The 21,745-nt window shown below is 44.9% G+C and overlaps 1 protein-coding gene across 1 annotated transcript in view; it reads left to right on the top strand.

The window, feature by feature from the left end:
* LOC119809467 (collagen alpha-4(VI) chain-like) overlaps positions 1-21,745 on the top strand; it is a 97,591-nt gene that overhangs the window by 51,902 nt on the left and 23,944 nt on the right. Inside the window, exons 19-30 of the mRNA XM_038322272.1 lie at positions 3,275-3,327; positions 3,454-3,490; positions 4,928-4,990; positions 6,670-6,732; positions 8,629-8,691; positions 9,467-9,529; positions 12,098-12,148; positions 13,679-13,714; positions 13,817-13,879; positions 16,156-16,218; positions 17,990-18,025; positions 18,948-18,984. Of these exons, the coding sequence (XP_038178200.1) occupies positions 3,275-3,327; positions 3,454-3,490; positions 4,928-4,990; positions 6,670-6,732; positions 8,629-8,691; positions 9,467-9,529; positions 12,098-12,148; positions 13,679-13,714; positions 13,817-13,879; positions 16,156-16,218; positions 17,990-18,025; positions 18,948-18,984 (628 nt within the window). The remainder of the gene's footprint in view (positions 1-3,274; positions 3,328-3,453; positions 3,491-4,927; positions 4,991-6,669; positions 6,733-8,628; positions 8,692-9,466; positions 9,530-12,097; positions 12,149-13,678; positions 13,715-13,816; positions 13,880-16,155; positions 16,219-17,989; positions 18,026-18,947; positions 18,985-21,745) is intronic.

Here is a 21,745-nt window from a genome sequence, read left to right as displayed (position 1 = left end):
CCTCCTCTGGGCACCCACTTAAATACCCTGTGGATGGTGGACCTGACCATCCTCTGGGGAGGGGTCAGGACCTGGCATGCTGAGATTTGGAGTCCAGACCAATACAATTCCCAGGCCAGGGGCTGGGATGGATGCCAGGGGCTTGGGGTTGATGGCTCCCAACTTAACATTACATTTCAGATTTCTTGAATATAGGTGTGATAGGAAGTTGAGGTGATAATTATGACCCAATTTTTAGGCTCTTTTGGAGAAAGGGGTATAGACTCAAGTCTGGCTACTTCCTGTGGGCTTGGGGCGACATGGGAGAGGGAAAAGGGGAGGGCTGAAAGTTGGCCCGCTCACGCTCAGCTAAAGGTGTGGTTGGGGTGGCATTTGGTTTGCTGTAGTCCTCAGGCAGCTGCTTTTTGAGGGAGATGCGAAGATAGGTAGCTAGGAGAAAAAAAAAACGATTGTTATTATTGGCCCTATAAAATGGGGCTAGGCATGGGATGAGAACAATAGCAGATGAAATCAGATCTAGTTGGCAAGTGTTCTGATCCAGAAGAGTTGGCAGGTGTCCTTGATTTAGGGAGAACCAGTACCAATTGGTGAAGTCCCAGGAGCTGGTGTTGTCCTGGCAGTTCTTTGTTAGGTTGGTCTTGGCTTAGGCAGCAGGAGTGACCTGTAAACTATGCTTGAAACTGGCTGGGGTTCGTTGTAGCAGTAAAACAATTGAAAGTAATTGGGAACCCTGGATTTTAACCAGACTCTGATTTCTGATGTATCAATTAGACTTTTTCAGGAAAGTGTAAGAGAACTGGAACAGAATTTTATAGCAAAACGGCTATTGCTTTAGGTTAGAAGGCAATTAAAGGAAATTGGGAGCTTTGAACCTCTGAAGATTGAAACCTGTTAACCCTGGGACTATGGAGCCTGTACCTTGAAGTTGTCAAGTGCCTTTAGACAGATCTGGAAGGAATATAAATGAGCAAAAATGAGACAGCTTTTAGTTAGCAGCAATCTCAAATCCGTCTCCTTGTTCATTGGAGAACACCAGTCTTAGAAGCAGTGCTTGTCATTAGCGTTGAGTACAAGAGGTCCAGAGATTTATTTGTGTGGGGAAGATTCAATCTACCTGGCAGGATGAGCACATCGACTCCCAGGTGAAGCATCCAGAAAACGGGAGAAGTAAAGGCCACTTCTTTTGCTTCTGTGTGGGTGGCTTTGCCAAACCCAGAGGCAAGGTGGAAGGTCTTCTGTCTTCTTAGAGGACCCAAAGGGAGCTGCAACAGCTGGCATGTCTCTGTATTAGAGCTCTTGTTTAAAAATGCTATAATCTCAGCTCTATAAAGGCAATTGACCAGTAGGTACCATACCTGTTATTTTAAACTGGGCATATAAGCTAAATTTAGATGTACATTTTATCCAATTAGTCACAGTTTATCAATGCTAGGAGAATACTAGCACATGTGGGAACTCTAAAATGGCAGCTACCCACGTGTTTGTAATTTTCCAGAGATGCTGTAATCTGGAAGTACACGTGGACATAGAACTAAATTCACATCACGGAAACACAGTTACACATTTATATAAACATATTGTGGCCACATTATTTTAACAGGTCTTAGAATCCTGTGTCCGCTGACTAGACATTGTAAGAGGGAACATAAACGTAAGGATGAAACGTTAGACCAGGGGGACAGCTGATGGAGGGATCCCAGCACAGTTAGGCCTGGTGGGGAAATGGCAAGCAGCTGGGAAGGGAGCAGGCGCAGTGGAGGGGCCGGAGAGGTTCTGGGTGCACTGAACGCGGGCCCGGCTGTCTTTTGTTGTTCTGGGCCCTTGTTCTTTGTGCCGTAGCACAAGGCCAAGTGCCTGGCCTGCACAGGGGCTCAGGGGCCGGGCCCATCAGAGTCACACTGGAGCCTTCTCTGGTAGCTGTGGAGCCTTCTTTCTGTTATCACTATATACACAGGATTTGTTGGTCCCTCCATTGACCAGAGACACTTCCTACCTCCTCCTCCTACCTGCCACTCAGGACCCTGCATGACACCTGTATGAAAGGAAATGCCAGAATGTTTAGATGCCAAACATGGCTTGCTGAAGAGTATTTGATTTGCTGTCACAGCATAGCATAGTGAACCTTGTGCTATTGTCAAGAGACATAGGAAGAAATGATGACTATATCAGTATTCAAGAAAACACAAGAATCGAATGCCATTTACTTTGTGTGTGTGTGTGTGTGTGTGTGTGTGTGTGTGGTGTGTGTGTGCGGCGCGCGCGCGCGCATGCTCAGGTGTGTGTATGTAGGTGAGAAATCTGGTTGGGTATTTCCTTAATTGCTCTACCTTATTTTTTGAGACAGGTCTTTCACTACTCCACGTTTCTGCTAAGCCATCTGGCCAGTGAGCTCCTGTCTTTCACAAACCAGTGCTGGGGTTACAGGCACCACACCTCTGCGCTCAGCTTCTTTGGGGGGCTGGGGATCTGAACGTACAGTGAGCACTTCACCCACTGGCTGGAGGTTAGCGTTGAGCAGTGCTGACCAATGGATACTCTGTCTCCACACTTCCCAGTATAACAGCTACTAGCCTATGCATTTGTTGAGCCCTGGGATGTAGCCAGGGTGCTGATTTTTAATTTCATCTCATGTTAATTAGTTGAATCATCACATATCGCCAGCAGCTTTGGCATTGGACAAACACAAGTCTACAGAATAAAACCAGGACTCTGATGTTTTTTCTGTTGCACAAAGGCCATGGTTTTATCTACTGCTGTTTCAGCCAGCAACTGTGACTCTGCAGTGACTGGTCTGCGTCTCTGGCATTGGCCTGGCCGCTCAGGCTGTGGCCTGGAGGGGATTCTGTTACCACAGGCACTGGCTATGTCGCTTGCCACCCAAATATAGTTTTCATTAAATCCTCTATCATTCTATTTAGCAATAACCACTGGGAGTCAAAGTCTGGGGTGAAAACCTGCTAGCTCAGAGAGGTTGAGTAACTGAACCTTCTCTCTTTGCTGGCATCTCCGAAAGAGTTTCCCCTCCACTCTGCTAAAACAAAAGCCCACCATCATAGAAGGTCCTCCCTACACCTCCCGTGCATCTCTGTTGTCTTACAGAAACACTCTGAGTCTCTATGACTACTTCTGTCAATTAGTTGCTAACTCAGCCTCGCTTAGTGGTTTTATTTAATTAACGCAATCACACACTTGAGGTTCACAGTGTGATTGAATATCTCTCTCTCACAATACTCTGTGGATTTCAACAGGTCTTTCTTTTTTCTTTACTTTTCAGGGAAGTGCTGGTTTCCATGGACCTCTGGGGGAAGCAGGCAGTGCAGGACCTCGGTAGGTGTAATGCTGGAGGGGGCGGGGGACTCTGTTGCAGGAGAACTGGGTAGTAGAAGAGAGGGCTAGGCTGCCACATGGTTAACTCGTTTCCTTTTTGAGATCTTTTTTTCCTTGTGCTCTTAGGGGGTCACATGGAAGACATGGCATGCCAGGGTTGAAGGTCAGTATTTCTGGAGAGCTCTCTTTGTTCTAACAAGTAAGGCTACTTTTATGGTCTCTCTGAGGTCAAGGGGAGTTCTGGTTGGCTGTTGAGGGGCACAGGGATCACTGGGAAGTTATTATTATTTATCATGTATGTATACATACAGTATAATATGTAGAAAGGAGAATAAGAAAGCAGAGATGGGTTGAGTTGTAAGGGCCACCCTAGACTAGAAGTTCAAGAACAGCTTGGCCAACATAGGACCACATTCCCAAACCTCTAGTGAGGCCTCATTCCCGACTGCCATGTGTGGTCAACATTCTATTTCCATGTTTAAGATAAAGGTCCTTGACACTAGGGTGTCTATTGTTATGATAAACACCACAACTCAAAACAAATCAGGGAGGCCAGGTTTCTTTCAGCTAACAGGTCCACATAACCATCCATTCCCAGGGAAGTCAGGGCAGGAACTGAAAAGACCATGGGAGAATGTAGCTTACTGGCTTGCTCTCCCTAGCCTGTTCAGTTTTGCTTCCCTTACATACCCAGGATCACCTGCCCGGGTTAGCACCACCCACGTGGGCCCTCCCATGTCATCACTAACCATAAAATGCCCCACAGATTCGTCCACAGGTCAGTCTGGTGGGGGCATTTTCTCAATTGAGGGTTCCCCACTTCCCAAGTGACTCCAGTTTGTGTCAAGGTGACCCTAACCCTATCTAGCACACGAGACCTGAGTCCATGTATCTTAAAGAGAGGGCAGAAGGGCCTGGATGAGGATTAGCTCCATTGCTAAAATGCTTTTGCTGCACAATGCAGGGCCTGAGTCCCATCCCCAAGAACATACGGGAAGAGTCAGGGGCAGGAAGATTCTGGGCTCACTGGCCAGCTGGGCTTTCCAAATTGTGAGACCCAGGTCCCAGTAAGTGACCCTGTCTCCAAAAAAAGAAGGTTCACACACACCGAGAGACGAGAAGGAGAGGAGAGAGGATGAGACTAGAGAGAGAGCGTGAGAGAGGAGGAGGAATGAGAGGAGAGAGAGGCGGGAGAGGAGGGAGGGCGGGAGGGAGGGAGGAGAGAGAGAGAGAGATATTTTTCTTTTTTAATTTTGAGATACACTTCTTATGCAAATAGAAAACAGGAGTTTGGGTTATTTAAGTAAAGGAATTCTGGCCAGTCAAATGGTGGAGCTTCTCGAACTGATATATGAAGAAGACTGTTGAAGACTGGGAACAAAAGACAGTAACAATCAGCCCCTGCATTTTCTCAAAGGGGAAACCCCTCAGATTTCTTCTCTGATCCATTTCTGGAGAGGATTGAGCACAAACCAATCCAATCTTTATTTCTGTGACTTATCTGGGGGCTTTTAAGGATGTCTTGCAAAGCTGTCTTTAATAGAACACTTGCTTTGGCTGGAAGCTCTCTGAGTATTTTTTTTTTTTTTCATTTCTGCAGGGTGCACGTGGAGATGCTGGTGAACTGGGTTCTCAAGGAGAGCCTGGGTATCCAGGCACACAGGTTGTATTGGGAACAGAATTTTAATTTAAGGAGATGTGTTTGAAACCTTTTCTTTGTTTGATAGAAATTTGAGTCAGAATGACCCTACGGAAGTTTCCTGGCCTTCCAAAGCAGCTTGTACAGCCCCTCTTTTGGAAAGGCCAAACCACAAAAGCTGGTATTGATTAGATTCCACGTCCTTGCTACTAACCTAGGTCTCAACACAGGTTCGCTCATTCTACCATCTGGGGGCTGAGTAGGTTTATTAGTCCATTTCACAGGGACAAGATAGAGAGGGGACGGAAAAGGTGGGCAACCTGGCCAAAGTCACACTGCTAATGAGTTGATAGGGTTGGAGATTGAAGTTAAAGTCAATGCTCTTAATGAATGTGCCTGGAGCTATGATTCGAGTTGCTCCAAAGTTGAATTTAATTCTTTAACACTGTATTTATTCCATCAGCAAAGCACTTACTGGGTGTCTGTTATGCTTGGGACTCCTTCCTCACAGTCCCTGGGGTGCTTAGACCAGCAGGATGTGAGTCTTCCCTTAAGGGCTTCAGTCATTGAGGGTTGTCAGTTCCGAAGCGTCAAACGGAAACATGAATTTCCAAGCAGCTCATTTGGAGCCCTTAAAGAAAAAGCCAAACCTACCATTTTCCAGCCCTCTACACTGTTTCTTTCATAAAACAAATCATTTCCAAGTTCACTGCAACGGGAGAACTTAAAACTGACAACAAACTTCACTCCCATTGACTCCTCTCCTCATCGTTAACAATCCTGAGAGTGTCAGACGATAATTTGAGAAGCTGTCTGCTGATGTAGGTGGCAAAGACAGTCAAAAGAAAAGAGCAATCAAAGTGTAATTAGGGTGTGTTTGCTTTATGACAGAGAAATGGCATCAGGAGGATATAATGAAGAAGCCTGCTTTTTCCCTGTTTTCTCTTTGATCACTGGCTCATCTCAGATTCGGACCCCTGCTACTGCCACGTCTCTGCTTTCTTTCCTTTAGTCACCGGGTTCTGCTTTTTGAAGGGGCTGCACATCGTGCTGAGAACCATAAGTGAGATAATCGATAGAACCTGTCCTCCGTTCTCACCTTCCCACTGGGCTGTGGGGGTGATGGTCTATTTAAATCAATGATTGTCAATACCTCACCTGGGAGAGTAGAAACCAAGATCAATGCTTCCACTAGGGAAGTATTTCTCAGAAAAACGAGAGAAAAATTAAGGTGTCGAAATCAGTAAAGCAAAACAGACCCGGAAGAAAATAAGCACCTCTTGTCCCTAGCAACAACTTAGAGCCACTCCAGGGTACCTCTGGTTCTGGAGAGAGAAACAGTTGTCATCTGGCCTGTGCAAATAAAAGGCTCATTTCCAAATGAGAGGGGCACCGTAACTGCTGCTCTCAGTCCACTCTGTCGGGTGGGTGAGGATATGAAAACACTTTCAAACTCCAGTGCTTGGCAGGTCCACCTGGGAAGATTGCCAAGGGCATGAATGCCAGGGACCTATGCCCTACCTTATAGATGAGTGTAGAGTGGGCAGTCCATGAACACGTCAGTATGTAGAGACAACCTGACTCAGCTTGGTAGAGACGACACAGTGATGGGTCTGGTCTGGGTACCTTTGTTCAGCAGACATCTGAGATGCATAGATGACTCTGCAAAAATTGGTTGAATTTTAATATCTCTTCTGGAACAGGGACCCAGAGGAAGGCAAGGACCCCCAGGAATTTTTGGCCAAAAAGGGGACCTGGGTGCCCAGGTAGGTTTGCAAAACATGTAGCTACAGTACAGCTGCTGATGAGCCGTGGCTGATTTGTGCCTCTGAGGACTCATTGGGTAAGACGTTTGGGATCTGTAAGTACCAAAGACTTCCAGAACATCTAGTCTGATGACGTTGGCATTGGTATCAACTCTGTACCTCCTTTATTTTGGGCACACAGTGACCAATACGTTCTGGATAGACCTCACAGCTCGTGTCGCTGTACAGGAGGCACGTTTACCTTGCCCGTTCCTCGTGAGTAAACGTGCCTGACTGTGAAGATAAAGCCCCAGTGGCTGAAGGAGAGGCAATGACTTGTACAGATAGCAGGTGGTCAAACGGACTCCAGCTTGGGTCTTTCTAGGGCCTGTTCCACTGTCCATCTAATGTCTGTGGCTAGTGGAAAGGTCAGAGAGACTGAGCTGTATGGTCAAGTGACTTCCCGAGGGCAGGGACATTTGCCTCTGCTTAGACACTTGAGCAGCAGGATTTGAGTCAGGTCTGCAGTTTCCACCCACTCAGAATGGCAGCTCTAGGAGGACCAAAGTCATAGTTCTGTCCTCAGTCTCACCCTGGGTAGCAAAGTCTAGTTTGCTGCTTTTAAAGCTTTTAGAGCATAGCTATCCGTCTATCTCTATCATCTGTCTGTCTGTATCTCTCTGCCTATCTCTCTCTCTCATCTATCAATCATCTATCTATCTATCTATCTATCTATCTATCTATCTATCTATCTATCTATCATCTATCAATGTATGTATATATGTATGTATTATCTATCATCAATCAATCAATCAATCATCTATATCTATTGAAGCAGGGTCTCACTATGTAGTTCTAACTGGTCTGGAACATACAGAGATCTATCTGCCTCTGCCTCCCTAATGCTGTGATTAAAGGTGTATGTTACAAGCCCTGGCTAAGCTGTTATTTAAAAAAATCTCACTGTGGGTGCTAGACAGATGGCTCAGCAGTTAAGAGCACTGGCTAATCTTCCAGGGGACCCAGGTTTGATTCCTAGCACCCATGTGGTGACTCAGTTGTGTGTGACTTCAGCTCCAGGGGATACCTGCACATCACTGCACATAAAGTTAAATTAAAAAACCTCATTTTGATATCATAAGTGTCATTTGAACAGGTTTCCAGTTTGGAGTAGATAAAAGTCTAGGCTCTAGTTTTCCTGATCTTTTGATCAAGTCACCTTTCCCAGATAGTGTATAGAAATTTCCCCAAGTTCTCAGTATTTTCTAGATTTAATTCTCACATAGTAGACTTTGTGCTTCTTCCCAGACTTCCCCAGCCTACAGTCTAACTGCATCTGCTATGCATTTTGCATGTTGGAAGATAACAGTGCTTACATCTTCATGCCAGTTCCCTTCTTCCTTGTGAAGATACAGGCAAATGTTCTGTTCCTGTAAACAGCATCACAGAGGTTCAGGGAGATTAAGCAACTTGCCACCCAGACAGAAAGTAGTTGGATTGGCCTCTGACTTGGGTCTGGAGGTGGTGATTCATGAGCACATTGACATTTCCAGACCATTCCAATAATATACATGCTCTTGACTCATAGTGGGATGATATCCCAACGAAGCCATCCACAGCTGAGAATGTCAGCGTGGCCAACCAACATCATAGTTTAGCAATACAGCACTGGAGAGTATCGGTTGTTGACTCCTGTGGCTTCATGGTGGTGGCTCACTGCCAATACCCAACATCACAAGACAGTCTTGTATCAAGTATGAATATCCCAGGAAAAGGCATCATTTGAAGTATGGGTTTGACTATATGCATATGATTTTTCCTCTATTATAAAGTATAAAACAAAAAATTAGTCAAATTGCTATAAGCTGGGGTCTATATGTAGTAAGAGCCATGATTGTAGTTGTGGTATCATTGCAGGGGCCTCCTGGGCCTCCAGGACCAAATGGCTCAAAAGGACGAGCTGGACCCAGAGGAGTGAAGGTGGGTGCCAGAGAACAGACTCTTGGGGTATGACTTTAAGAGCCCTTTGGACTTTCTTTTTTGGGAAACTCTTTCTCTGCTGTGTGATCGTTTCCAGCATGTTTCTGATGTTGATGATGCTATTGGCTGCCTTTTAGCCGATAGCTGGACAATGCATACAAAGAAGGAAATTATACAAACTGACCGACGGCGAAGTGGCTCACATATATCAGGAGCACACTGACAGAGAGACACATGGACTCACTGCAAGTGTACATGCTTACACCCACATCTCTCTAATTTATGCTGTGCATCTACTCTCATCGTCAGCACAAAGACCACTGGTGTACTTACAATTGATTTTATTTAACACACACACACACACACACACAAATACACACACACACACACACACACACAGAAACACACACATACACAGAAAGAGAGAGAGAGAAACACATACACACACACACACACACAGAAACACATATATTTTTGAATCCAGCTTCTGCATCTGAAAGGAATCGTGCAGGATTTGTAAGTGTGGCTTATTTCCCTTAACACAATGAATTACAGTGGCATCCATTTTTCCTGCAGCTAGTGTGGCTTTTCTTTACAGCTGTATCCAGTTCCACTGTGCATTTGTATTCCATTTCCAAGAAAGCCTTAAGCCTGTCGGCTGTATGGTGATGCGAATGGCTTGAGAAGTCTAACCAAACAACCTCTAAGGAAAATGGCACAAAGATGCGTAAACTCATGAGAGAAAATTAATTTCATCTTTCCTCTCTATTAAAAGGGAGAGCTTGGCCTTGCAGGAGAGCGAGGCCCACTGGGTCAGCGAGGACCAAGAGGGCAGCCTGTAAGTCTAGTTTCTGTTTTCAACCCCTGGTTGAATTCCTTGTATTTTTCTTATTTGGTCTATGTTCTTGTTTCACATAAACGAATACCCTTGATGATTTCACTTGGGGTTACCAAGGTGACATAATGGCTTGAGCTGTTGAGGATTTAGTCAAAGGTTTGTAAGTTTCACATAAATAAAGAATCCAAAAATGTGCTGGGGTTTCTTTTGCCTTTTCATTGTTGAAGAGGGAGTGTCTGTGAGCCTCTTCTAATGGATAAGGAAGTTTTTCAAATATCGGAGTCTTTGGGAACTAATGAGATGCTCAGAGAAACTTAAAAAAAGCTCTGTGTGTGTGTGTGTGTGTGTGTGTGTGTGAGAGAGAGAGAGAGAGAGAGAGAGAGAGAGAACATGTATACATGCTGTATGTGTGTGTAAGCATGCTCATACCATGGCATGTGTGTGGAGGTTAACCTTGGGTGGTGGTCTACATTTTTTGGCTTCATAAAAAGATTTACTTTATGTGTATGGATGTTTTTGTCTGTGTATCACATGACTTCCTGGTTCCTGGAGAAGCCAGAAGAGAGTGTTGGATCAATTGGAACTGAAGTTACATACGGCTGTGAGCCACCACATGGGTTCTGGGAATCGAAGCCAGGTCCTCTCTGGAAGAGCAGCCAGTGTTCTTAAACTCTGTGCCATCTCTCCAACCTTCAGCCTTGTTTGAGGAGGGATCTCTTTGTTTTTTATACATGTGTGAGGCAGCCCAGATAGCCAGTGAGCTCCACTTTCCTCTGAGAGCACCGGGTTGAAGATGTGTGCTACCATACCTAGCTTGACATGAGTTCTGGGATTCAAACTCAGATCCTCACGCTTGTCCGGCAGGAGCTTTACCCACAGAGCCATCTCCCCTAGCATAGAGACACACCTTTCTAGATATCACCAATAAGGCACCCAGTTAGAATGGTTAACTTTTCAGACTATGAGCTTAATTATCCAGAGCATAGGAATAATGTTGGAGACCAATAATCATGAGCGATTTCTTCCTACAGATGGCAGGCACTTTCAAAGGCAGCGCTCTGTGCTCTTACCTTGCCCAGTGATGTGAACACAAGAACGAATTAGTTATTTTATATGGCTATTTTCAGCTCACCACTTCCCTGCAGTTTGCTTTATCATAAGAGTAATACTGTCTTCCAGAGATTTCTTCCAGCAGCAGTTAGGAAGGGCCTAAAGAGTGCCTCTCCCCACTTCAGCACCGAAATTGAATTTGTTGGGAAGGAGAGAAAACTGAAGTAGGCCCAGGAAGCTTAAATTAAAATGTGCAAGAAGAAGGAGCAGAATAGGACTTCTGTGGACTGAGGCAAACGACGGCCCATGTCTATACTCCAAAAAAGTAGTGAAATTAGTATTTTGTTTGATTTTATTCAACTCTCTTGGTTGAAAATATCTCAGAGCTTATGCTGCGCTTCCTCTCTCTTTCTCTCTATATCTCTCTGAAAGCTAGGGAAAGATATCCTTATCAGAGGTGACATTTCAGGACCCCATAAACCCGAGGACCTAAATTTGAGCCCCTAGAACTCAGAATAAGATAGACGTGGTGGCACACATCTTTAACCCCAGCACTCCCACAGTGGGCAGCTTCCAAACACAGGCCTCGGTCTCTCCCTGTAGCTGCCTGTGTGAATGCCCTGTGTGTCTTCAGGAGACGAAGACAGAGTAACAACCAACAAAAGGCACTTTCCTCCCCACAGAGGATTCAGTTTTTTCCCACTTCCCTTACTTTTCTTTCTTTTATACTTTGGATTTTTCCCAATTAGGGCTACAGGAACAGTCTTCGGGCCCCTAACTTCATTGTTTGCCCTCCCTGTTGATCCAGAAACAGTTTCTGTTCATTCCCCGCAAAACCTACTGCAAGTTTCTGAGTTCAATCCTTATGATAAATCCTTTTTATCTGTTTGTGTAGGTGTTTAGATCAGTAATGTACCAGAGCACACGTGTGTGTGTGTGTGTGTTTGCGTGCATGCTCATGCATGTGTGTGTGAGCATGTATGTATGTGTACCCATGTGTGCGTTGAGACAGAGTCTCACTGTGTAGCACAGGCTGGCTCAGACTCAGTCCTCTTGCTTCAGCTCCTGAGAACTGGAAATAATATCAACATGTTTCCCAGACGACGAGCATGCTGTGGAATAGTCCTTTACACCACGTGAAGATACGTCACTGGGATTGGCTAGCTAAAAACAAGCCTAAGCTATCAGCTGAGCTTTCATAATTGTTAAGATGTCTCCATGTTGTTATTTGGGAGCTGGCAGGTGGAACAGAAAAATCTGCCCACAGAACACACCTATGCAAATTTGCCATGCTCTTTCCAACAATCATGTAGATGGCACTGTCATGGTCTTCTTTTAAGTCTTATTTCCTCCAGTGTGAGTGTTTATCCTGTGAAGGTGTTCTCTCACCCTCCACCAATCCCCACCCTCTTCTCCAGTTTCTTAAGTAGTTAACTTATGCAAAGGTTTGGCTCTTGTCATGAGCCATGAGTTGATCTGGGCGACTCACAGTCAGTTCATCTTGTGTCCTCTTTTTAGGGTCTTCTTGGTCAAGATGGTTATGGTCATCCAGGAAGAAAAGGCAAAAAGGTGAGGCTCATGTAAAAAAGTATTCAGATATCAAATCACAGTTTTTTATTTTACTTTACCAGAATATGGTGATTTTTCAAGATGTGTTTCAGGAATGCGCCCCCCCCCCCCCCCAACATGTCATAGCTTTACAGAGTTCTGTCCCTGAGAAGTAAAAGTCTGATTTAGTTACTCACTTGTTTAAAAACTCCCCCAGCCTTGTCCTCCGGCCTCACTAGGTATTCATTCCCACTCCATCTGGATCTGGAGACACGAACCCTTTCCCAACTTTGTCTCTGCAAATGATATAGACTTTTCTTTTCACTCTCCTTCCCTTGAACAACCGTAGCTCATGTTCTAAGATGAACTCCCGCATCCACACAGACACAGTTTGCTGTCCTTTGCTTTGTGCCTTTAAAGCATCAGGCCCCCCCCCCCCCCAACCCTGGTATCTCCAGCTGACTCTTCCAGTTTAGACCGATGCACAGACTCCACAAATGTTTCTTTTTTTTTTTTAAAACATTTTAAATCCACAACAAATTAAGATCAGCACATCTTCCAACAATAACTTTCCTCCTTCATTTTTCAACATTTTATTTATTTACTTTTACATTTTAATTCACCTTTCTCTGCCCCCTCACTCCTGTGTGTGTGCATGTGTGTGTGTGCGTGTGTGTGTGTGCATGTGTGTGTATGTGTGCGTGTGTGCACGTGTGTGTGTGTGTGTGCGTGTGTGCGTGTGTGCGTGTGTGTGTGCGTGCGTGTGTGTGTGTGTGTGTGTGTGTGCGTGCATTGCACACAGGGACAACTACTTTAGTAACTTTTCTCCTTCCATCTTGTCAAATTTGGGAACCAAACTCAGGTAGTTAGCCTTGGCAGCCAGTGCCTCTAATCACTGAGCCATCTTGTTGATCCCAAGTTCTTATCTTGGCAAACACGTGAATGGACAGCTTGGAATACTGACATATGTACCCATCGCCTTGATTCGTCAATGGAAATCTTAGGGCCAGTTATGTTTTAGCTTACTCAAAGTCTCAATTACTTTTCCTCCCTTATGGAAATTATTTTTAAGAGCATCTCAGAAACCATACATTTCACGCACAAACATTTTAAGTTACTTATGTAAAATAGTCTTTATAAATATAACCAGATACCATTATCATGCCTAAGAATTAACAATTCTCCTTTAACATCATCCAACATCCCATCCATCAGAACTGATGCTCTGGACAAAGCTGATGCTCTAGACAAAGCTGTTTCCTGTCTCAGGGACAGAGAACCCGTCCTGATCTCATCCTCTTGTTGCTAGGACAAGTGTTTAGAGCCATTTTTGTCACGCATCTAGCCAAGCTTTTTATCACTTCTCATTGCTATTGCTGTCATCTGGGCCAAGTCAACACGGCTTTCTACTTTGATTCTTTCTGAAGCCACCTAAGTTGTTGGCCTCTAGGAGTGAAATGTGGCCATGTGACTAGTTCTTTCCCAGATGAATGTTGAGGAAAATCTTAATCACCTGGCACTTATCATTATCTTGTCTCATTCTGTCCCTAGGGTGAACCTGGATTCCCTGGCTATCCTGGTGTGCAAGTAAGAAGAGCTCTCTGTGGGCCTGGCAACTGAAGCCCCCTGTCTGTCATGGGTTCGCACATCTTTCTCTACATTCAGAACTCCGTTTTTGTCTTTGTTAAGGGAGAAGATGGTGACCCAGGCCATGGAGGAGAGAAGGGGGCCAAGGGAATCCGAGGGAAGAGGGTAAGAATGGCAGGGTTATCAGTCATCCTCACAGGCGTGGAGGGCACTAGCCTAGCCCTGCTCAGTCGGTACACATTGCACACCCCACCACATCTTCTCGTTTACGTTCAGGGCGGAAGTGCAGCTTCCAGTGACCAGGAATGGTAACTGCAGAGCAGGCATGCTGGAGTCACAGCTCTGCACTACCAATTGCTCAAGACAGTTTGCGGGCACCTCTGCCTTGGTGACTCTAGGGAAAATTTGGAAGGACATTGTCAAAGACAACGCTTTTGATCAAGTGTAGTTTGAGTCTTCCCTAAGCTGCTCAGGTGTTGGGAGCAGTGAGACCCCAGATCCTGAATTTCTTGTAATTCCCTGATCTGAGTGCCTACAGCTGCTCTGAGCACGAGACCTGAGACCTTCAGGAGTTCCTGATGGCAGGAGAGTGGTTTCTGGTGGGTTTGGCTGGGGCGTGGCTATCTCTATATAATCTGCTCCTGAACACAATAAAGGGGGCATTCTTGGGGAATTCAAGGATGACCCGTGTTGCTGTCTCTCTGTCTATGTGTGTCTGTGTATTTTAACCTCCAGCCCCCTTGCCCGGAGCTCGGTAACAGGGTAAAAGTGCACCGAACGCAGACACGGGGGTGCGGTGCGCGGCATTTGGAGGTCTCCACCAAAATTTCGGCACTCAGGGACTAGAATCCCAAGAGCATGGCTTCTGTCTTGGTGAACTTTAAGTCTACTGTGCTTCCTTGAGGCTCCCATTAAGAACCCATTCCCTTAGGTTCAGCAAATTGAGTATGATTTTTTTTTTTAAATTCTTCTTTTTTGTTTTTGAGACTGTCTCATGTAGCCCATGCTGGCCTTGAATTTGTTATGCAGATAAGCCTTGCTTTAGCGCCCCCATCTTTTTTTCTGTATTTCCCTATTGGGCCATCATGCCCAGCTATGAAGACTGGATCTTGAAGGGCCACAGTCGATGGCAGCTCATTTTGAAAAAAGCGACTCTGTGGGCATTAGTTCCTGGATAGCGTTTACCTGATAGATGCCAGGAAGCAAGCTTGGACTGGTGTGATGGCTCAGGGGATGCTCTAGTTTCTGCTGCTGTGGTAAACACCATGAATGAAAGCAGCTTGGGAGGGGGAAAGGGTTATTTGGCTTATATTCTGTGTCACAGTCTGTCACTGGGGAAAGTCAGGCAGGAACTGAAGCAGAAGTCATAGAGAAATGACGCTTATGGACGCGCCTCCTTTCACGGCATGCACAGTTTGCTTTCTTACACAACCCAGGACCGCCTGCCCAGGGATGGCACTGCCCACACCAATCATAATAAAGACAATGTCTCACAGACTTGCCTGTGGGCCAGTCTAATAGGGACATCTTCTCAGGTGAGGATCTCTCTTCCTAGTGACTTGAGCTCGTGTCAAGCTGACAAGGAGCTAACCAGCACCGTGGGTGAAGTCTCCTGCCGCTGAGCCCGACTACTGAATGTGAACCCCAGAACTCACATGGTGATAGGAGAGATGTGATGGTCTCCACATGTGCGCCGTGGTGTACACACACACACACACACACACACACACACACACCATCAAATAAATAAATGCAATTAAAAATGTTTAAAGTAAAGCCTTCTGGGAACAGGACATGAGCCTGTATTCGGAGCAGAAGGGAGGGAAGGCAAGAGAGCGTGTGTCTTCCTTGGACTCGGTAATTGGTGTTTTCATCTGTCGGCAAGCTCATTAAGACAATCAGCCCCATGCTTGCTCAGTTTGCTTCTGCTCATGGTTGCTCTGACCTGGTAACTTATCTTTCTCCTTCCAAATATAAAAGATAAAGCATTGATTAAATCCACTTAATCAGTGTGCTGTGTTACTTCAAATACCTAGAATGTGAGCAGCGAGCCCCTGGCCACCCAAAACCTTTCCTGAGACACTGAGGCCCAGAAAGCGCTGTGGGAATTTTTTCTTTCCCATGGTCAGACCTTCACTACAGGCCCACACAGTATGCTTATCATATGTCCTTGAGACATGACTGAGGGTTAAGTCATCTTTTAAGGCTCTGCATGGAAATGTATTTGTGTGTGTATCAGCCATGGGCAAGCTGGAGTTACATGGGTAGACTAGGAGGGAGCTGTCTAGTCCCCAGAGAGTCTCCTGTCTCTCCATGGATACATGGTTCACAGAGGTCGATGACAGACTCACTGGTCTTAGGTCTGAAGCAGTTTGCTCTTTTGGGAAGGTCAGTTCTTGTAGCCAACAGGGAAGCTTATTCCTTTGGTTTTTCTCTTTTAGGGTAATTCTGGCTTTCCTGGGTTTGCCGGAATTCCAGGTGACCAAGGCCCACCAGGAAAAATGGTAACAAGTACTCTTCCTGTTTTTATTTTCCACCTTGTGTCAAGATGAGTAAGAGTTTGATAAGAGGCCTCATGGAAGAAGAAACAAACACCTGGGACATTGAGCAGGGTCACGGGCACAGGCAAACTGCTTGTAGAATGCTGACTTCAAGCCCTATATAGAGAGTATCCCATGTGCAGTTTTTCTCTGAATGCAGGGGTGACATCGGAGTGACTAGAGCTAAATATATAAGCCAATACAGAAAACTCATGGGAGAAGTGCTTACCAATACAAGCCTGATGACCAACAGATAAAACCAGAAGGAGCTCATTCTGTAGACTAGGCTGCCTCTGCCTCTGAGAGCTGGGATTAAAGGTGTATGCCACCACCACCCCACCCAACCGTACAGTCTAAACTGAATTGATAATATTGCAAGACTAGAGGGATTTTAAAAATCCCTGGGACAAGCTGGGCAGTGGTGGCGCATGCCTTTAATCCCAGCTCTTGGGAGGTAGAGGTAGGGTGGATCTCTGTGAGTTCAAGGCCAGCCTGGTCTAAAAGAGCTAGTTCCAGAACAGCTAGGACTGTTACACAGAGAAATCCTGCCTCCAAAAGCCAAAGAAGCCAAAGCCAAAAAGGAAAAGAAAAAAAAGTGGGAGGGGGTAAGACTAGAATTCCCTGGGATGTGGGAAGACTTCAAGGCTCCGCCCTCTGTCCTGTTTTAGAGACTGGGTATAGTTTGCCTCTCTGTTGCTGTGAGAAAACACCAACCAAAAGCAACTTGGGAAGGAATGGGTTTATGTGGCTTACAGGTGACAGTCTATCACTGAGGGAAATCAAAGCTAGGGCTTAAAGCAGGAAGGATCTTGATGGCTGGGACTGACACAGAGACCATAGAGGGCTACTGCTTACTGGTTTGCTCCCCTACCTGGGACGGTGCTCCATCTATTCAAGAGTGCTCCATCTAGCCACAGTTGTCTGGGACCTTCTGTCTTAGCTGACAATCGAGAAAATGCCTCATGGGCATGTCCATAGGCCAGTCTGAGACAGTTCTTCAGTTGAGAGTCATTCTTCAAGGTATGTCTAGGTTTGTATCAGGTTGACAAAAGCTAGCCAGGGCACAGGACTGTCATTCTGTGAGGAGTAGTATATTCATCAGCCAGGGGTGGGAGGGGGACATTCTAGACTTACCAGAGCTCAGGACTTTTGTTGTAGAAGAGCAACTAAGGCAGAACACCAAACATCACAGAGGTAGTTCATGGCCATTTGGTGGTGAAACAGATTGAGCAGGGGTTTCAGTACAGCGACCTGCCTAAGGCTACAAGTTACTGCCTTGTAAGGTCTAAACAAAGACTTTCTAGGCTCCCAGAGGGGCTGGAGGCAGACAGCTAAAGTTGGAAGGCTTCAGGGAGGCTTCCTCTACTATAGGGCAGAGACAGGGTAGGGATGAAGGGCCTGAAGAGCAGGAACAATGGAGATAGAAGGATGTACTTTGAAATAGCTTGTGGTAGGACCTGGGATTGTGAATGACTGTGTTTTGAATTTGAATTTGAACTGTGGATTGGTCTCAACACTCTCTGGTCTTCTAAAAGTCTGTGTCCTGTCTACCTGGGCTTCCTGAACTCCAAGGCCTGGGCTGGACCTTTCAGGCACTCTGTCCGCCCGGCTGGACTGGACAGAGCTCCAGGGCCAGTGTGCCACGAAGAAGCCTCAGGATCTCCAGTGGGTTGTGGAGAAGAAAGTGTTGGCAATCAGAATGTTGCATTTTGATTCTCGTTTCTGTTCTTTCCAGGGTGCCAAGGGCTCAAAAGGTTTGGCGGATAGGACGGTAGGTGAAGACTCTTAATTTGAAAATTCACTCATTTTAGAACATAGATCTTTCTATATTCACAAAGTAAGGTTTGTTAATCTTAAAACTTCTTTATTTTAATAAATTCTATTAGTATTGTAAGTTTGCAGAGTGTTCCCAGAAATGTCACTATAAAAATAGTAGAATATTTTAAACATTAAGTGACACAAAAGAAAATATTTGGAAGCTACCACCTTCCTGCAGTATGTTCTTTCATAAAGTTAAAACAATGCTTTTAAAACTATGTATTTTTAGTAAACCAATTTGCAGAATAGTATAGACTTTTGTGTTTTATGGAACACTTTCAGAAACAATTTCAGAAATCATGGCGAGTACTTCTCTTCCAGTGCACACAGACTGTTAGGTAAGGGAGTGGAGGATGTGGGAAACACCTGACAAACAGGAAGTGGTGGGGTCTGATGTTGAGGGAAGAACAGAACAGAGGAAGGGATAAAAGGAAAGAGATAGAATTATGGGGGTGGGGGATACAGGGGCACCTGTCTCGGCATTCCTTCTAAAGAAGTATTCTAGCAAACGCTACTGTAAAAATGTACACACTGGCAGCAATCTCCAGCGTTCCGTGCTTAGATCACTGGATTTCACCTTCAAAATCAGATTTTATCCCATTGATTAGTAAGCAGATTATGAAGTAAAATATTATTCCTTACCTACCTGTCTCAACACACTATTTAAAATCCTTTAAATGCTTTAAATTAGCTACTGGATCTAGAAATAAAGTTGTTAGGTGTCAGCTCCAGCAGTTTTGTGGTTTTCTGTTACAAATTTAAACACTTAAGATAGGCACTGAAGATGCGCACACGACATTTCAAGTCACGACGGTGAAATCCGCTTCACATTAAATGCTCATTTCCTCCCTCCATCCTTCCCCGTCTCTCTACAGCCTTGTGAAATTGTTGATTTCATGCGAGAGAACTGCCGTAAGTTGTTTGGGAGACACTCAGATGGAGCCGGGGGTGCAGATAGGGTGGGGTGGGAGAATCTAAGGGCATAATCCAGCGGTGTGGATGGGGGCATGGATCAAGGTCTAAGGGCATAAGTCACAGTATTTGACAGAGGCTTGGGAAGTGGCTCGTCTATCATTAAAAAGATCTTATACATCAACAGATTGGGCCCAATCTCCCTTTGAGTATGTCATCTTTTCCTAAATGGGCTCAGAAAGGAAGTATTTGAAAGACATACCGTCTCACTAATGAAGAATGCTCCCCTCCCCGCAACATAACCACACTCATACACCTATGTGCCTGCATCTTAGTGCATGAAACAGAGCGTGGCTGGTACTGTTCTTTTGATTTCAACAAGTAGGAGCTGTGATGATTTTTGGGAAAGAATATGCCCCATTTGGTTGTCATTTCCATTGCAGTAACGGAACTATGAAGTACTAGGCCTTAGGTGCTGCTTTGTCACATAACAGCTGACCCTTACATATTCTCTTTAATAAGCATCTTGGGTACGCGTGTCTACCAAGAGCACACTCCTCCCCTTCCTGGTGGCAGGGAGAGTACCTGGTGCCCACGTTTGGGCTTTATCCACAATCGCCTGCTTTCTTGCTCAACCTTTCGGCTTCTGTCCACTCCCAGCTGCTGGTCAAGGAGATTCCAGGATCCATTTTCAGGGAAGTCACACAGATAAACACTATCTATCGCCTTGGATGAAAGGAAGAACCGGCTGTATAGAAAGCTAAAACCTCGTGATGTTTGGGGAGCTCCACAGGGGCAAAAAGCAAATAGAAAAGCAAGAAAAAAGACATTTGAAATAGAAGCAACAGACTCAAGTAGAGGGCTCAGTGTGCTTGCTACGTCATGCCAAGATAAAAATTGTCGCTGCATAACCATTTTATCTATAAACATAGACATTTTTAGAAAGCTAAATCTAAATGTTTAGAAAAACTTTTGAATTGAAAATAGGCAAAAGACGTGAAAGGAGTCAAAGAATAAAAAATTAACAATGAACCTGTGAGAATATTCACCCTTGATGGAAATCAAAAATTATCAATTAAAACAATGATAGGTTCTTTTTGGTTCTCAAACTGGAAACATATACACAATTGCTATGTATTCATACATATATATATGCATATTTGTTTTGTATAGTTTTGGTCTTTAGAGACAGAATCTGGCTAACTAGCCTTATCTGACCTGGAACTCCTTATGGATGCTGCTGTGACTTCAGACTTGTAATCCTCCTGCATCAACCTCCCAAGAGCAAGGAATGCAGGCTTGTCCCTCCAGGCCTAGGCTTCATATTGGAAATATTAAAAAAATCAGAATAATCCTTGCCCTCCGTTTGGGGAATGTGTGACAGCAGATGTGGCTTTTGGAACTTCTACAGTGCCTTCTAAAGAGCAATTGGGCTGTCCATGTAGAAACCCATGATTCTAGTGATAGACACAGACTCTGATTGGACAGACAGACACAGAGACTTGCATCTGTATGATTTTCCTGAGAGACACTGGCTGAAGAAGTCAAGGGACATCTACATAGTAGAATATATGATAGCTCTTGGAATTTACTGATAAAAAATGTCATACCAAGTGGAACATATTTCAGAGTCAAACATACTTTAAGCTCCAAGTTTTATCAAATAAGATGAAAAGTACTTTTATGTATGGATAAAACAGATGGTGAAATAAGAACAATCTTAATTTTTTATGCGCATGTGTTGCTCATATATATGCACATCTATATACATATATACTTTTATATAAGATATCATTGTATATGATTTATATTTATGACTATGTATATATGAGATACATGTAAAATACAGCTTCAGAATAGCTTAGCATTTTAGTTGGATTTAATTTTAGCTGAAAGTAGTCAACATCCTCATAACAATGGGGAAATTGTCTCTTAAGTCAAAGCTTGGACACCATCTGTCTGAGGAGTCCTGGGGGGCTGGCGTGTTCCAGGGGTTCCAGAATAGACTTTCCTTCCTCCTCCAATCCCCCCCCCCTTGTCAAGCTTCAGTCATTGCTTTTGCATTTCTGCCAGCCTGGAAGGGAAAGGAGTGCAGAGGCAAAGGGCAAAGGGCAAAGGGCAAAGGGCAAAGGGCAAAGGGCACGTCAGCTTTTTTTTTTTTTGGTTTTTTCGAGACAGGGTTTCCCTGTAGTTTCTAGAGTCTGTCCTGGAGCTAGCTCTTGTAGACCAGGCTGGCCTTAAACTCAGAGATTCGCCTGCCTCTGCCTCCCGAGTGCTGGGATTAAAGGCGTGCGCCACCACCACCCGGCTACATCAGCTTTTCTTTCAGCCTTTCAAGTAATGGATTTTACTTCTTACCATTTTTCTTATCCTGTTACCCAGAATGTGGTAAGCCAGTCAGCTCCATGAAAGTGTGGCCTGCATTTCAGGCAGCCATGTATCCAGGTGGAAATTGGTGCCCTATTGTAATGGAAAAAAAAAAGAGAGTGAAGTGGTGGCACATGTCCTTAGTCCCAGCACTCGAGAGGCAGAGACAGAAGGATATCTGTGAGTTCGAGGCCAGCCTGGTCTACAGATGAGTTCTAGGACAGGTTCCAAAGCTACAGAGAAATCCTATCTCGGAAAGTCAGAGAGAGAGAAAGAGAGAGAGAGAGAGAGAGAGGATACTGGCAAATAGTAGCAGTTCTTGCCCTACTGGGGAGGGGTGTCTGGAAGGCCATATGGATTTCTCAGAAGAGAGGGTTTTTAAAGAGAGGGCTTT

This window comes from Arvicola amphibius, chromosome 3, assembly GCF_903992535.2.
Source record: "Arvicola amphibius chromosome 3, mArvAmp1.2, whole genome shotgun sequence".
Taxonomy (NCBI): Eukaryota; Metazoa; Chordata; class Mammalia; order Rodentia; family Cricetidae; genus Arvicola; species Arvicola amphibius.
This window is presented reverse-complemented; position numbering and strand designations above follow the sequence as displayed.